The sequence below is a fragment of the Triticum aestivum genome, chromosome 4B (genome assembly GCF_018294505.1).
Source record: "Triticum aestivum cultivar Chinese Spring chromosome 4B, IWGSC CS RefSeq v2.1, whole genome shotgun sequence".
NCBI classification, from domain to species: Eukaryota; Viridiplantae; Streptophyta; class Magnoliopsida; order Poales; family Poaceae; genus Triticum; species Triticum aestivum.
The window spans coordinates 622,550,810-622,565,920 of NC_057804.1; the positions used below are offsets into that span (position 1 = coordinate 622,550,810).

General features: G+C 40.0%; 1 protein-coding gene across 1 annotated transcript; it reads left to right on the forward strand.

Moving 5' to 3' along the window:
- Positions 1-10,039: 10,039 nt before the first annotated feature.
- On the forward strand, positions 10,040-13,700 carry LOC123089449 (uncharacterized). The gene is made up of 6 exons (XM_044511128.1): positions 10,040-10,164; positions 10,682-10,807; positions 11,854-12,033; positions 12,758-12,811; positions 12,930-13,082; positions 13,263-13,700. Exons 1-6 carry the CDS (start codon positions 10,066-10,068, stop codon positions 13,623-13,625), a joined length of 975 nt encoding a protein of 324 aa, XP_044367063.1. The 5' UTR covers positions 10,040-10,065; the 3' UTR covers positions 13,626-13,700.
- The last annotated feature ends 1,411 nt before the right edge of the window (positions 13,701-15,111 follow it).

Sequence of the window (15,111 nt, forward strand, 5' to 3'; positions counted from 1 at the left end):
CTTAGTTGAAATGGGTCGTTTATGAGCTAACTTAGGTGAAATGGATCGTTTATGAGCTAACTTAGGTGAAATGGATCGTTTTTTAGCTAACTTAGGTGAACTGCGTCATTTATGAGTTTTTATGAACTAACTTAGTTGAAATGGGTCGTTTATGACCTAACTTAGGTGAAATGGATCATTTAAGAGCTAATTTAGGTGAAATGGATCGTTTTTTAGCTAACTTAGGTGAAATTGATCGTTTAGGAGCAAATCTAGGTGAAATGGGTCATTTTGGAGCTAACCTATGTGAAATGGGTCATTTTGGAGCTAACCTAGGTGAAATGAGTCATTTTGGAGCTAATCTAGGTGAAATGGGTCATTTTGAAGCTAACGTAGGTAAAATGGATCATTTACGAGCTAATCTACTAAAATGGGTCATTTTAGAGCTAACTTGGATAAATTGGATCACTTGTAAGCTAACTAAGGTAAAATGAGTCATATTAGAGCTAACTTAGGTAAAATGGATCGTTTATGAGCTAACTAAGTTAATTATGCAATTTTTGACATAAGTAAGCTTATTAAGTCATTTTGAAGGAAAAGAAGCTAACTCTAGGTCATTATGGTAAGCATATTGGAGGAAATAAAGCTAAGTCTAAGTCTAGAGAAGCTTACCGTGATCAGGGAGGTGTAGGAGCGGGCTGGCTCGTGCCGGTAGCTGGAGAAGGATCGTGTGATGCGTTTCTGGAGTTAAGCTGCACCAAAGATCATTTCCAATGTCTCGTTAGCATTATGAAACTCAAATGTTAAGACTAGCAAGTAATGTCCATTCAAATTAAACTCACCGTGCTCCCAGGAGCAATCACTAGCATCGACAGAGCGGTCTGATCGGACTTCTCGCACACAGACTGCACATTTGGTTTTCACAACAGTCATACTAGTTAGTAATGAGACTCAAATGTTAAGACTAGCAAGTAATCCTCAGTCTGACCCGACCAAGTACCCCATCCAGACGTGTGCTCCTCCGGGGTCTCGTGGTCCCAACTCTCGTGGGCCGAAGTCCCGTCGACCCGAGGCTCGTGGGCCGAAGACCCATGGACCGGAGGCTCGTGGACCGGAGTCTGTGTAGCCTCCTCCTTAGATGAGTCCACCCTAGCAGTCACGTGCTCGGGTGAAACAGCTGGGGGCGGCGGCGAGGAAGGTGCCGTAAGAGTCACCCTACCTCCTCTCCCATGACCACGTGCTCCACCTCGGCCCTTCTTCTTACCTCATCCCCTGCTGGGCACCGCGGTCGACGAAGAAGGGCCCGGCGGTGTCGCCATACTGTCCAGCAACGCTCGGTGGAGAGGTGCGTGTGGAATGGAAGACCTCACACTACACGCCGACGAAGGAGGGGCCTCGTCCGCTCCCGACCAGTGCCCACCATCTTTCAACACCTGCCATGACAAAGAATAAACGAAATTAGTACAACATGAAAAAAAGTACCGACATGAATAATAATATGTATATCACTTAAGTGTATCATCATCAAGTACAACATAAACAACTACACATTTAAAACTACCCGATCAACACAATTATATATGATGTTTTTCATAACAAAATCAAAAACTATATGACCTAACTAATAATTCAGAAATATATGACCCCGTCGGCCTCTGGAAGGCCAAAGAACACCTTTTCGGGAGGTGTCGGGGGTCGGGGTATCGTGTCGGTGTCGGGGTGCCGTGTCGGGGTCGGGCTCGGGGTCTCGGGGTCGGGGTGTCGGGTCGGGGTGCCGGGTCGGGCTCGGGGTGCTGTGTCGGTGTCGGGTTCGGGGTGTCGGGTCAGGCTCGGGGTCGGGGTGTCGGGTCAGACTCGGGGTCGGGGTGTCGGTGTCGTTGTCGGGGTCGGGGTCGGGGTCTCGGGTCGGGGTGTCGGGTCGGGGTGCTGGGTCGAGGTCGGGGTGTCGTGTCGGTGTCGGGGTCGGTGTGTCGGTGTCGGGGTCGGGGTGCCGGGTCGGGGTCGGGGTGCCATGTCGGTGTCGGGGTCCGGGTGTCGGGTCAGGCTCGGGGTCGGGGTGTCGGTGTCGGGGTCGGGGTCGGGGTCTCGGGGTCGGGGTCGGGGTCGGGGTCTCGGGGTCGGGGTGTCGGGTCGGGGTGCTGGGACGGGGTCGGGATGTCGTGTCGGTGTCGGGGTCGGGGTCTCGGGGTCGGGGTGTCGTGTCGGGGTGCCGGGTCGGGGTCGGGGTGCCGTGTCGGGTCGTTTTTTTCCTCTTTTTTCCTTTTCTCCTTCTTCCTCTTCTTCCTTTTCTTCCTTTTTTTCCTTCTTCTTCTTCTTCTTCTTCTTCTTCTTCTTCTGCTTCTTCTTCCTCCTTTCCTTTTTCCTCTTCTTCTTCTCCTCCTCTCCTCTTTTTTCTTCTTCTTCTTCCTCTTCTTCTTTTTTCTTCTCCTCCTCTTCTTCTTCTTCTTCCTTTCCTTTTTCCTCTTCTTCTTCTCCTCCTCTCCTCTTTTTTCTTCTTCTTCTTCCTCTTCTTCTTTTTTCTTCTCCTCCTCCTCTTCTTCTTCTTCCTTTCCTTTTTCCTCTTCTTCTTCTCCTCCTCTCCTGTTTTTTTCTTCTTCTTCTTTTTCTTTCCTAAAACTGAACTAAACCTAAAACTAATCCTAAATCTAAAGCTAAATCTAAAACTCAAACTAAAACTAAAACTAAATCTAAACTAAACATAAACCTAAAACTAAAAAAAGAAAAAAAGGAAAAAACTAAATCTAAACCTAAAACTAAACTAAAACTAAACCTAAACCTAAAACCAAACCTAAAACTAAAAATAAACCTAAATCTAAACTAAACATAAACCTAAAACTAAAAAAACAGAAAAAAAGGAAAAACAGAGGAGGTAGAGCTCACCTGGTCTGGTGGAGGAGGTGGCCCGTGGAGGAGGGGGGTGGGGCGGCCTAGGGCGGCGACGCCGGGCCCAGGGCGGTGGGGCGCGGGAGGGGGCGCCGGGGAGGTGGGGCACGGCGGCGCCGAGACGGCAGGACGGCGGGGTCGACGCGGCGGGTGGCCGGTGGGTCGACGGCGCCGGGCGGCAGTGGCGACGAGGCGGGGGGCCGGTGGAGGAGGAGGGCGGCGCGGCCTGGGGCGGCGGCGCCGGGCCCGGGGGGACGGCCTGGGGCGGCAGCGCCGGGCCCGGGGCGGTGGGGCGCGGGGGGGCTGGGGCGCGGCGGCGGGCGGGCCGGGGCGGGGAGCCGGTGGGGCGACGGGGCGGGGGGCCGGTGGGGCGGCGGGGCAGTGGGGCGACCGGGCGGCGGCGAGTGCTGGGGGCGGCGGCGGCGCGCGTGTGGGAGCAGGAGAGAAACAGAGAGAGAGGGCGGGGTGGGGCGCGCCCTTATTTTTGTTGAATGTTTGCCGTCCGCCCTCTTTGCCGTCCGCTTTTTCCTCTTTGCCGTCTGCTAGCAGACGTCAAAGAGGGGGGACGTTAAGTATTTTTTAAACAGCTCCTCAGTGGGGCCCCCCTCCCTCTTTCCGTCTGCTAGCGGACGGGAAAGATTCTTTGCCATCAGCTAGCGGACGGCAAAGAACAGACTGATGGCAAAGGCTTTCTTTGCCATCAGCCAGTTCTTTGCCCTCTGCTTTCGGGTAGCTGATGGCAAAGAGCTTCTTTGCGGTCCGCTAGCTGACAGCAAAGAGCTGGCAGATGGCAAAGTAGCTGATTCCAGTAGTGAGAGTGAGTGAGTTAGGAGGGGGAGACACAGGCGGAGAGGATCTGGATGAGGTAGTCGTATCAGTAGTGCTTGTCTAGGATACATGCTACTACTATGATCAATAGCAATAGCGTGGTTTAAAAAAAGGCTCTACTGCTATTACTAGCTTGGGGGCAAGGTCGTGGCAACTATAGCAGTAGCGCGGCTTACTACAGACGCGCTACTGCTATTTTGATTTCAGCAGCGCGTTTCGTCGGCACGCGCTACTGCTAAATAGCAGTACCGCCTTCTTTTGAAGCGCGCTACTGGTAAGATTCTGTATATAAGGTTTTCCCTAGTAGTGTATGCCTAGCTTAATGGCTTTAAAGAAAGCGCTGCCGGGGAGAAACCTGGAAGTTTTGAAGAGTCATTTATTCGGTTGTGTGCTTTTATAAAGTTTAAGAACAAAAAACATATAGAGGGGAACATAAAACTTTTCAAAAAGAAAAGTGAAAGTAAGAAAGAAGAGCACCATTGAAGTGGGGGAGCTCCTTGAACTTGTTCATGCCCATGGAATCTTTGCGAATATTGAATTACATAAACTTTTCAACAAAAATAATTATCCCCTTGTATAAACACATTGTATTATAAAAATAATGTGCCAAGATTTGCCTTTATGATGATTAGATTGCTTGTTGGTACGTGCAGTGTAAAAAAAGAAACTTTGGATGTAGTGCGTGAATTTACATTTTTTATTGGAACCTTAAAAGTTTCTGAAATTTTTACACAGTATTGTTATGAAAATTGTTTATTTTCTCCTAATGTTTCAGAATTTTTGGAGTTACATAAGTATGGTCAATGTTTAGATTACTATAGACTATCCTGTTTTTGATAGATTCTATTTTTGATGTGTTGTTTTGCTTGTTTTGATGAAACTATCGATTGTATCGGTGGTGTAAGCCATGGAGAAGTTATAATAAAGTAGCTACAATGCAAAAGAAACATATGAATGGGTATACAACAATACTTAAAGTAGTGATTGGCATTATTATACTAACGGATCTCACCGAGCTTTCTATTAAGTTTTGTATGGATGAAGTGTTCAAAGATCAAGGAGGTCTCAATATGAGGAGAAGGAGGGAGGCAAGAGTTCACGCTTGGGGATGCCCAAGGCACCCCAAGTAAATATTCAAGGAGACTCAAGCGTCTAAGTTTGGGGATGCCCTGGAAGTCATCCCATCTTTCTTCAACAAGTATCGGTACGTTTTGGTTTTTGTTTCGTTCACGTGATATGCGTTAATCTTGGAGCGTCTTTTGTGTTTAGTTTTCACTATTCTTTTATACACCATGCTAGTATGAGATAGTCCATAACTGATTTATAGAATGCTCATTGCACTTCACTTAAATCTTTTGAGTATGGCTTTATAGAATGCTTCATGTGCTTCACTTATATCATTTGAAGTTTGGATTGCCTGTTTCTCTTCACATGGAAAATCTTTATTTTGTAGAATGCTCTTTTGCTTCACTTATGGTTATTAGAGAATGGTATTTTGTAGAAATAATTGAACTCTCATGCCTCACTTATATCTATTTAGAGAGTCAACAGGAATTGGTCATTTGCATGGTTAGTCATAAAATCCTACATAAAACTTGTGGATCACTGAATATGATGTGTTTGATTCCTTGCAATAGTTTTCCGATATAGAGATGATAATATGTGGGAGATACTAGTAAACCATTGTGGTTAGTAAGAATACTGGTGTTAAGGCTTGTGATTCTCGAAGCATGCACGTATAGTCTCTAGTTATGCTATGAAGTTGGAGCATGATTTCTTATTGATTGTCTTCCTTATGTGTGGCGGCCACGGACGAGCGATGGTATTTTCCTACCAATCTATCCCCCTAGGGGCATGCGTAGTAGTACTTTGCATCAAGGTCTAATAAACTTTTGCAATAAGTATATGAGTTCTTTATCACTAATGTGAGTCCATGGATTATACACACTCTTAGCTTTCCACAGTTTGCTAGCCTCTACGGTACCGTGCATTGCCCTTTCTCACCTCGAGAGTCGATGCAAACTCCGCAATTGCATCCAAACCCCATGATATGATACGCTCTATCACACATAAGCCTTATTATATCTTCCTCAAAACAGCCACCATACCGACCTATTATGGCCTTTCCATAGCCATTCCGAGATATATTGCCATGCAACTTCCCCCGCTTCCGTTTTGATGACTTGAACATTCATTGTCATATTGCTTTTCATGATCATAAGATAGCTAGCATGATATTTCCATGGCTTGTCCATTTTTTGATGTCCTTGCTATGCTTGATCATTGCACATCCTGGTACACTGCCAGAGGCATTCATATAGAGTCATACTTTGTCCTAGGTATCGAGTTGTAATATTGAGTTGTAAGTAAATAGAAGTGTGATGATCATCATTATTCATTATTAGAGCATGTCCCAGTGAGGAAAGGATGATGGAGACTATGATTCCCCCACAAGTCAGGATGAGACTCCGGACAGAAAGAAAAAAATAAAAAAATAAAAAAAGAGAATAAAGAAAAAGATTAAAAGAAAAGAAATAAAATGAGAGAAAAAGAGAGAAGGGGCATGCTAGTTCCACATGTCTGCTTCAATGTAGCACCACGTTTTTCATATAGAGAGTCTCCTATGTTGTCACTTTCATATACTAGTGGGAATTTTTCATTATAGAGTTAGATGCACACCCACTTAGTTTCCATGTTGAGCTTTCATACACTTATACATCTTAGTGCATCCGTTGCATGGCAATCCCTACTCCTCACATTGATATCAATTGATGGGCATCTCCATAGCTCGTTGATTAGTCGCATTGATGTGAGACTTTCTTACCTTTTTGTCTTCTCAATGTTCACCCCTATCATCATACTCTATTCCACCCATAGTGCTATGTCCATGGATTTCCCTCATGTATTGCGTGAGGGTTGAAAAAGTTGAAGCGCGTTAAAAAGTATGAACCAATTGCTCGGCTTGTCATTGGGTTTGTGCATGATAAATACTCTGTGTTAAGAAGATGGAGCATGACAAGATTATATGCTTTTGTAGGGATAACGTTCTTTAGCGTTGATATTTTGAAAGACATGATTGTTTGTTGGGATGCCTGAGTATTGATGTCTTTATGTCAAATTGTAGACTATTGCTTTGAATCGCTCGTGTCTTAATATTCATGCCATTATTAGATATATGATCAAGATTATGCTAGGTTGCATTCCACATAAAAATTATCTTTTTTTATCATTTACCTACTCGAGGACGAGCAGGAATTAAGCTTGGGGATGCTGATATGTCTCCGTCGTATCTATAATTTTTGATTGTTTCATGACAATATTATACAACTTCCACATACTTTTGGCAACAATTTATATGATTTATTGGATTAACATATTGATCTAGTGCCTAGTTCCAGTTCCTGTTTGTTGCACTTTTTGTTTTGTAGAATATCCATATCAAACGAAGACCAGCCGCGATAAAAGTTTACAGAGATTTTTTTGGAATATATGTGAATTTTTGTAAGAAATATCAACGCAAGACAGTGCTGGAGGGGCCCACCACCCGCCAGGGCGCGCCCTGATGGGTTGTGGGCACCTCGTAAGGCGGTTGCTGCCCTTCTTTCTGCCGCAAGAAAGATAATTTATGGACAAAAATCCCCTAAAAATTTCAGCCCAATGGATTTACGGATCTCCGAGAATTTAAGAAACGGTGAAGGGCCAGAAGACGGGAACGTGAAACAGAAGAGAATAGAGGGAGAGATCCAATCTCGGAGGGGCTCCTGCCCCTCCACCGCCATGGCAACCATGTACCAGAGGGGCAACTCTCCTCCCATCTAGGGTGAAGGCCAAGGAAGAAGAATAGGGGGGGTTCTCTCCCCCCTCTCCCAGTGGCATCGGAACGCCACTGCGGCAATCATCGTGTGACGGCTATCTACTCCAACAACCTCGTCATCTTCACCAACATCATCATCACCTTCCCCCATCTATCTACAGCGGTCCACTCTCCCAGAACCCGCTGTACCTTCTACTTGAACATGATGCTTTATGCTTCACTTTATTATCCAATGATGTGTTGCCATCCTATTATGTATGAGTAGATTTTTATTGTCCTATTAGTAATTAGTGAATTGCTATGATTGGTTTAATTTGCTTGTGGTTATGTTGTTGTCCTTCAGTGCCCATCATATGAGCGCGCGTGTGGATCACACCATAGGGTTAGTTGTATGTTGATAGGACTATGCATTGGACTGCAAGGGTGACAGAAGCTTCTTGCTACCATAGAAATTAATGCATACGGGATGGAAGGGGGGCCAATATATATCTTAATGCTCAAGTAGAGGGTACACCTTTACATTCTACATAGGCTAAACATGGTACTAATCAATGGAAAAATTCTAGGTGTCCCTATTCACCCCTCTTAGTCCCATCTATGTCCTTCCAGTTACAGTGCTGACGATTCCTATTGGTAGAATTAACCAATAAAATGTCTCCCTTCCGCACAAGGAGGCAACAAATGTAACATTGGATGGACTTTCCCATTATGCTAATTTGGTTAGATAAAATATCGGGTTTTGGAAACCTTATGGAAGGTTTCGTCTGGTTATTTATAATTACCAGGTGTTATGTGCTTCTTTTCCAGTTTTTATTTTCAAATAAATTTTAAAATTTGGATTTATAAAAATATTTGTATTTAAAGATGTTTTGACTTCAGAAGAATGTTCAAAATATTTAAAAATTCGCAATTCAAAATGTTCTCTTAAAAAAAAACTAATATCTTTCAAAATTAAAAAATGTCAGCTTTTTTTACAAAAACCTTCACGGCAGTTTTGAATGATGTCCGTGTTTTTCTTTACTTTTTTACATTTAGAAAAAATAAATTTCATCTAGAAAACCACAATTAAAAACCATAAAAACTATAATGAGACAAAAAAAGCTAGGATCGGTAAGCATGCTGGCTACATGGGTTGGCCCAATCTAGTGGTGCATTATATGGAACACCGAAAATTTGACGCCCATGCGTCACATAGGAGCTCCCTACAACGCGTTCCCCCATGGTGCATCTAAGTGGGCTAGCCTAGCACTGGTAGCAGCCATAACTATATATAGACCATGTGTATGTCTCACAGAGGAGGCTGTGAATATTTTCATGAAAGTGGCATTTAATCGTGGCATATAACTCATAAATATTGGTGCCAAATCATTCCTTAAGTATTCTATTACATTACTTTAATATCATGAAGCCATACAATATCTATTTCTATAAGATGTAAATCTTTCTCTAGTGCGTGTGAGGCTAAACCATAAAGAATTAACTGAATATTGCGCATATCTTTATTTAATGTGCACAAAATATTGCATATTTAATGTGCACAAAATATATGACATTAATTAAAATATTTTTTGTTCATGAAATAAAGATTTTCACAATATTCAATTAATTTTGTATGGTTTAGCTTGACACCTACTAGAGAAAGACACAAAACATATGGTCTATATATATATATCTGGTTGTCCATAGTGATCTTCATCAATTACATATCAATATGTATAATCTTAATCCACTTTGATGAGCAATTGCCTTATGTTTCTTTTATCATGCTCATTAATATTGGCGCAAAATCATTTATTATGCTTTAAATAAGGATTCATTAAACAAAAATAAATAATTATTAATATTTGTGCAAAAGCATTCATTAAGCACTATATTACATTTCTTTTATGTCATTAAACCATATGATATTTATTTGGGAAAAATTTGTTTCTGCCACTGTAGGTTTTGCTAATTTCCTTATGCCAGTCTAAAATTTGACATTTCACTTTTGCTACACTTAGATTTAGACAATACATCACAATTGTCATTCTATGGCAAAAGGAAAAACAATTAGGGTTGCAATTGTGATATATTGTCAAAAGCTAAGAGTGGCAAAAGTGAAATGATTTCTTTTTCTGCTTTTGCCACGAAATGACAATTGTGATACATTGTCGAAATCTAAGAGTGGCAAGAATGAAATATCAAATTTTAGAGTGACATAAGGAAACAGTCAAAATCTAGAGTGGCAAAAACAAAATTTTCCCTATTTATTTCTATAAGATGTAAATCTTTCTCTAGTATGTGTCAGGCTAAACCATACAAAATTAATAGAATATTGCACAAATATTTATTTAATGCGCACACAATATTGCGCAAATATTTCTCTAGTATTGTAATTAATGTCATATATTTTGTGTGTATTAAATAAATATGCAATATTTTGTGTGCATTGAATAAAGATTTGCACATTACTCAGTTAATTTTGTATGGTTTAGCTTGACACGTACTAGAAAGACACACATATATGGTCTATATATAGTTCTGGTTGCCCATAGTGATCTTCATCTATTACATATCAAAATATGTATAGGCTTAATCTACTTCGACGAGCAATTGCCTTATGTTTCTTTTATCATGCTTTTCAAGCTAGAGGTGTTCGGTTCTTCCCTACCATTGAAGAGGTAATCTTACTATATATTGTGATAGTACAATAGTGTATATAAATATTAAACGTGAGTGAGATAGATTAATGGGTTATTTTCCCCAACCATACTTTTTTGAGGAATTCCCCAGCATTCTTGGTCTTTTGATGTATTTAGTTATTTTTCATTTCAAAAGACATCATGGTTCAGAATAACCATGCATAACAAGATGGACCTATAAGTTAAGAATACTAAACAATTACATGATAGGACAACCACCAATACATATATATGTTGGAAGGATTAGAGACATCACCGGATAGTATATACACTCCTCCTATAATAGTTGGATGCCAACAAAATCATGGGAGTGAAATGAGAAACAAACTATGTTAGAGTATAATTTCAAAGTGTTTAGCATATCTATTCATCTACTATTGCTATGACTACAATGTTTAGCTATGAAATAAACATTAGCTTTAGTTTATTGATTCTACAAAAGATACTTCATATAAATTTTTCCCTTCTTAACATACATTTACATTTTTACTTGAAGGAAAATAATTCATTGTCCAAAGATTTTGTCCATGGTTCAGCCAAACAAATTCTCAAAAGTTTGAAGTCAAACTCCACTGAAGCACTAACTTCAGGGCAAGGTTCTAGTTCATGGGATGATCCCTATGTGGGTTACACTTTCTTATCTTCACTCAGTTTACTTAAGTATTTTACCCAAGATTATCAAATAGTACACTTTTTAAGTGCAATGACACAATATATTGTAATTTAAATCTGGAATAAGCAACATGGCATGTCATTTTCAGTAATATAAGATTTATTATGGAATTCGGTTGTTGGAAAGCATACTTACATGTATGTAGTCACATATAACTTCGTATGATGTTGCATTGCAGCTATTTTGACATGTTCACAAATATGAATGTGAGATGATATAAATAACTACAACACTAATTGCTGACCTATTAGGTTTTGGTAAATGTCATGATATTATGTCGATAGGCACAATTATGAGTATTCATATGTACTAGGTAATCGTTTATTTTAGGATTCACCGAATAATATGTTCGTAATATGATGCTAATCTACCTGCCATCAAAGTGAGATAAATGCTACTTTAGTCCGAGTTAGCCATCATAGCTATCCTATTTGTCTTTACCAATTTAATAAAGTAAGGAAATATTTCCGCTGCATGAATCTATTTTTGTACTTATTTTTATCAACACACGAAGTGAAATATTTCCCCAATGCATATTGGTAGTAATGTTTTATATAGAAATCATGTTATTTTGGAAAACTAGCAGAATGATCTAAACATTAGCATGGATGGATTTTGTTAGTTCCTTTCTTTCAATTTGTACAATATATTTATTATGCTAACTTTGAGATATGTAGTGAAATTTATGCACTTTTTAAACTATAAAATATTGGAAGCAAAAATACACCTTGTTAACAGTTTGATGAGATTGTTTTTGACTATTTATTACCCCAACAATTGTTAGTTGATCATTTCCCCATGAAAATTGATTGTTCTTTATGTTCGTTGCACAATATTATGTTAACTTCAAGGTATTTTTTGAGATTTATATACATTTTAAACCATAACTATTTTGAAGAAAATACTCCCCAGTGAAAATTTGATGCCATTGCTTTTGGCTAGTAATTTCCCATGGAAATTGTTAGTTACGTCACTTGATTGCTTCCATCTTGCAGTTTGTGGCACACCTAACACATTCTGGAGGTCCTAATGACAACTACTATGGCTTACATGCCATCATGGATGTGTATGGACACGAACTAAAACATGGCCAATGGAGTTCGACTACTTTTTGGATTAATCATGCAGGACATGGTAATAAATCAAGCTATAATGCGATTCAAGTTGGCTGGCATGTAAGCATTATTTTTCTTCCCATGCACATAGCCTCTCAATTTAAATAATAAATTGGTCATTAGTTTATTGCTTCAACTATGATATTATAATATTCAAGTAACATAAATATATCTTGTCGGCTTGCCAAAATTCCTGAACATCCTTGGGATCAAATTAAATGCGCATCACAAAAAAATACTTAATCATATTTATTTGTGGGCTAAGACTATGCCCCTTGAAAACTAGGAAACTCTTGCCATTTTTCTCTGAAGTGTTATATAACAGTTAAAAAAAGTTGGCCATGTGAAAAGTTACCAGAAACTCAAAACTATTTTGGCTCAAGTGAGCTCATTTCCTTCTTCTCCAAATTCGTATTTTAAGTATAAAATTCTTCAATTTATGACCACATGTATGTGTAGATGTTAACCTTCTGCCAAATTTCATCAACAAAGCATTTCATCCATATGTTTGTCCTTTGTGTGTAGCTCATAAAGAACAAGTTTATGGACAAAATTTTACAGATACTCTAGGCACATTTACATGTGGAACTATTTCTAAATTTTATGAAAATTTAAATATGAATTTTAAATTTTGTAAATTGTGGGATCACAACACTCAAAAACCATCGCTTGCCATCATGTAAATGGCAAACCAATTCATTTGTTTTCCATTTATTGGAAACTCCCCTTCTTGACCTTTAAGTGTGAGGTAATGTTTATCTTATGTGTACCCTTTGTTGAACAGATTAATCCAGATCGCTACGGCGACTCACATCCTCACTTCTACACCCGTTGGACGGTATTGTGATAATTATGCTTTGAAAATTACTCTTTCCCACAGTAAAAGTGATCTTACTCTGATAAGAAACATACATAGGAAGTTTCTAACCCACACACAAAAACAATGTATGCAACAGAGAGATAATTATGATGCAACCGGCTGCTACAACATGGACTGCCCTGGTTACATACGGGTAGATGGCGCTGTTATAGCTCCTGGTGATGCTATACATCCAGTTTCTAATGTCCCTAATGGACCTAGACAAAGTATCACTCTAAGGGTGCTAAAGGTATGTTTTCATCCTTTTTGTATGCATTTCATAGCCATGTTATTCCGCTTATGAAAATCTGACTACGTGATCGATAAAGGTGTATAATTTTTTACAACCTAATAATTGGTGGATCATAACATATGTCAAAGGTATAAATTAAATGTGAAGGGCTTTAGTCTAAATCCTAATCAATTTCAGGACAAAAAAAGTGGAGATTGGTGGGTGTATTACGGCTTCAATAAAATCCCGACAGGCGTGGGATACTTCCCAAGGTCGTTGTTCAGCTACTTAGCAGAAAAGGCGGACGGAATGCAATTTGGTGCATTTGTTAAATCTAAAAAAGCACTTCCAACTCCTCCAATGGGCAGTGGTGCCCTCCCAAATGGTGGTAAGGGTCGCGCCGCATCATTCACAGACATCAGATTCATTGACCAGGATGGAAATAGTAGACCAATCAAGGAAGACCTACCCATGTTTGTTACTGATAAAAAATGCCACTCTATCACCCGTATTGATCATGCTGTATGCTTTTATGGTGGTCCTGGAGGTTGTATGAGATAAGATGTGATACTTTGAGATTTGTATCACCTAGTGTTTGTTGTCAAATAAAATGGCATGGATGACAAAAATTATGAAGAGAGTATTCGCTTGTTTACCTAAAGCTACACTATGAAAACCTTTGCTTCCAACAAACATGCATCCCTCGTACTTAAATTGACCTAACCATCAAAGGAGTTATATGGAATAGTTGTATGCTTAGATGTGAGGCAACATAATAATTTTGTTGGTCTAATGTTCTCTTGTGGGATGGTAACCAGAAGGTATATGCACCCCAGGAATGCAATCAGTCATTGTTCTTATCATTTTTATCTAGGTTCTCCATGCCTCTCTTTTGTAAAATAAACTCTTTTCTCCTGAAATGAATTGGCAGTACACTTGCTATATTTTATAAAAAAATTACTTTTCATGCCACGAAGCAACACCTGTCAGTGCGAGGTGGTAAAATGAAGAAACTTGGCAATGATGGTAGCAAAAGGAGGGCCTACAACACATCAAGTTTTCTATCTCTGCAGCTGGCAACCATGTCAGCACACCATTGCTGAAGTTCTCAAAAATGCTCGTTGGATCCATGGCATGAGAAGCCCCTCAACATTAAAAAATTCTTCAGTTCCTTGACCTTTAGGAGGTTATTCAAAAGATTCAGCTTGATCCTAATTCCAGTAATACATGGTCGTGGTCCTAGGATTCCTCTCGGAGTTTCTATACCATATTAATCGGTATATAGGTCATTTTTTGCGAATTCAACACTAACTCTCTTTCATTATTCACAAAAAAACTCTCTTTGTCATTGATGCACACGCCATCCATGCACTGAAAATTTCAGATGCCATCTTTGTGTCACGCCACGAAGCTGTTGGCACATGTTTGTTTTCTACGGAGTACATGCCAGTTCAGTTATTACTCCATTGTCATCACCATCAAATGAGTCCAAATAGCTATGGGCATATGTATCACTGCCATTGTCATCACCATCTATGGCAGAAAGCGACTGAACTTGTCTCACCCAGATTTCCTGACATTTCTCTTTAGTTTGTTGGTGAAGCTGCTGAAAAGACATCCATTGTCCATGTGAAAACTTACTTAATGGAATTTCACCAACCGTAATTCCTGATGTTGCTTACTCACTTGAAAGGTTCCTCACCACGCAATACGATGCCACCTTCCTAATTTATCAGTTTGCTCGTCTGGAACACCGAATTTAGGAAGCAAGTATTTACAAAAAAATTATCAATGCAAGCATTAGTGAACAGTGTGAAAAGATGGGAAAAGGCATGGCATATATATATATATATATATATATATATATATATATATATATATATATATATATATATATATATGCCAAGGACGCCACCTCCATCAATGCATCGACAAAGAAACCCAAGAGGAAGACCATGGCCAATGCGAGTCATGGGCAATGAATGTACCAAGTGAAAAGTACGAGTGTGTGAGCCCTGCTGGGGGAGGATAACTACTATAACGAAAG

Excerpts from the sequence above, each read along its gene's own strand:
- LOC123089449 (XM_044511128.1), top strand. The coding sequence starts at position 10,066 with ATGTATAGGCTTAATCTACTTCGACGAGCAATTGCCTTATGTTTCTTT. Across the intron at positions 10,165-10,681 it reads TCTTCCCTACCATTGAAGAG|GAAAATAATTCATTGTCCAA; the intron begins GTAATCTTACTA and ends TTTTACTTGAAG. Across the intron at positions 12,812-12,929 it reads ACTTCTACACCCGTTGGACG|AGAGATAATTATGATGCAAC; the intron begins GTATTGTGATAA and ends TGTATGCAACAG.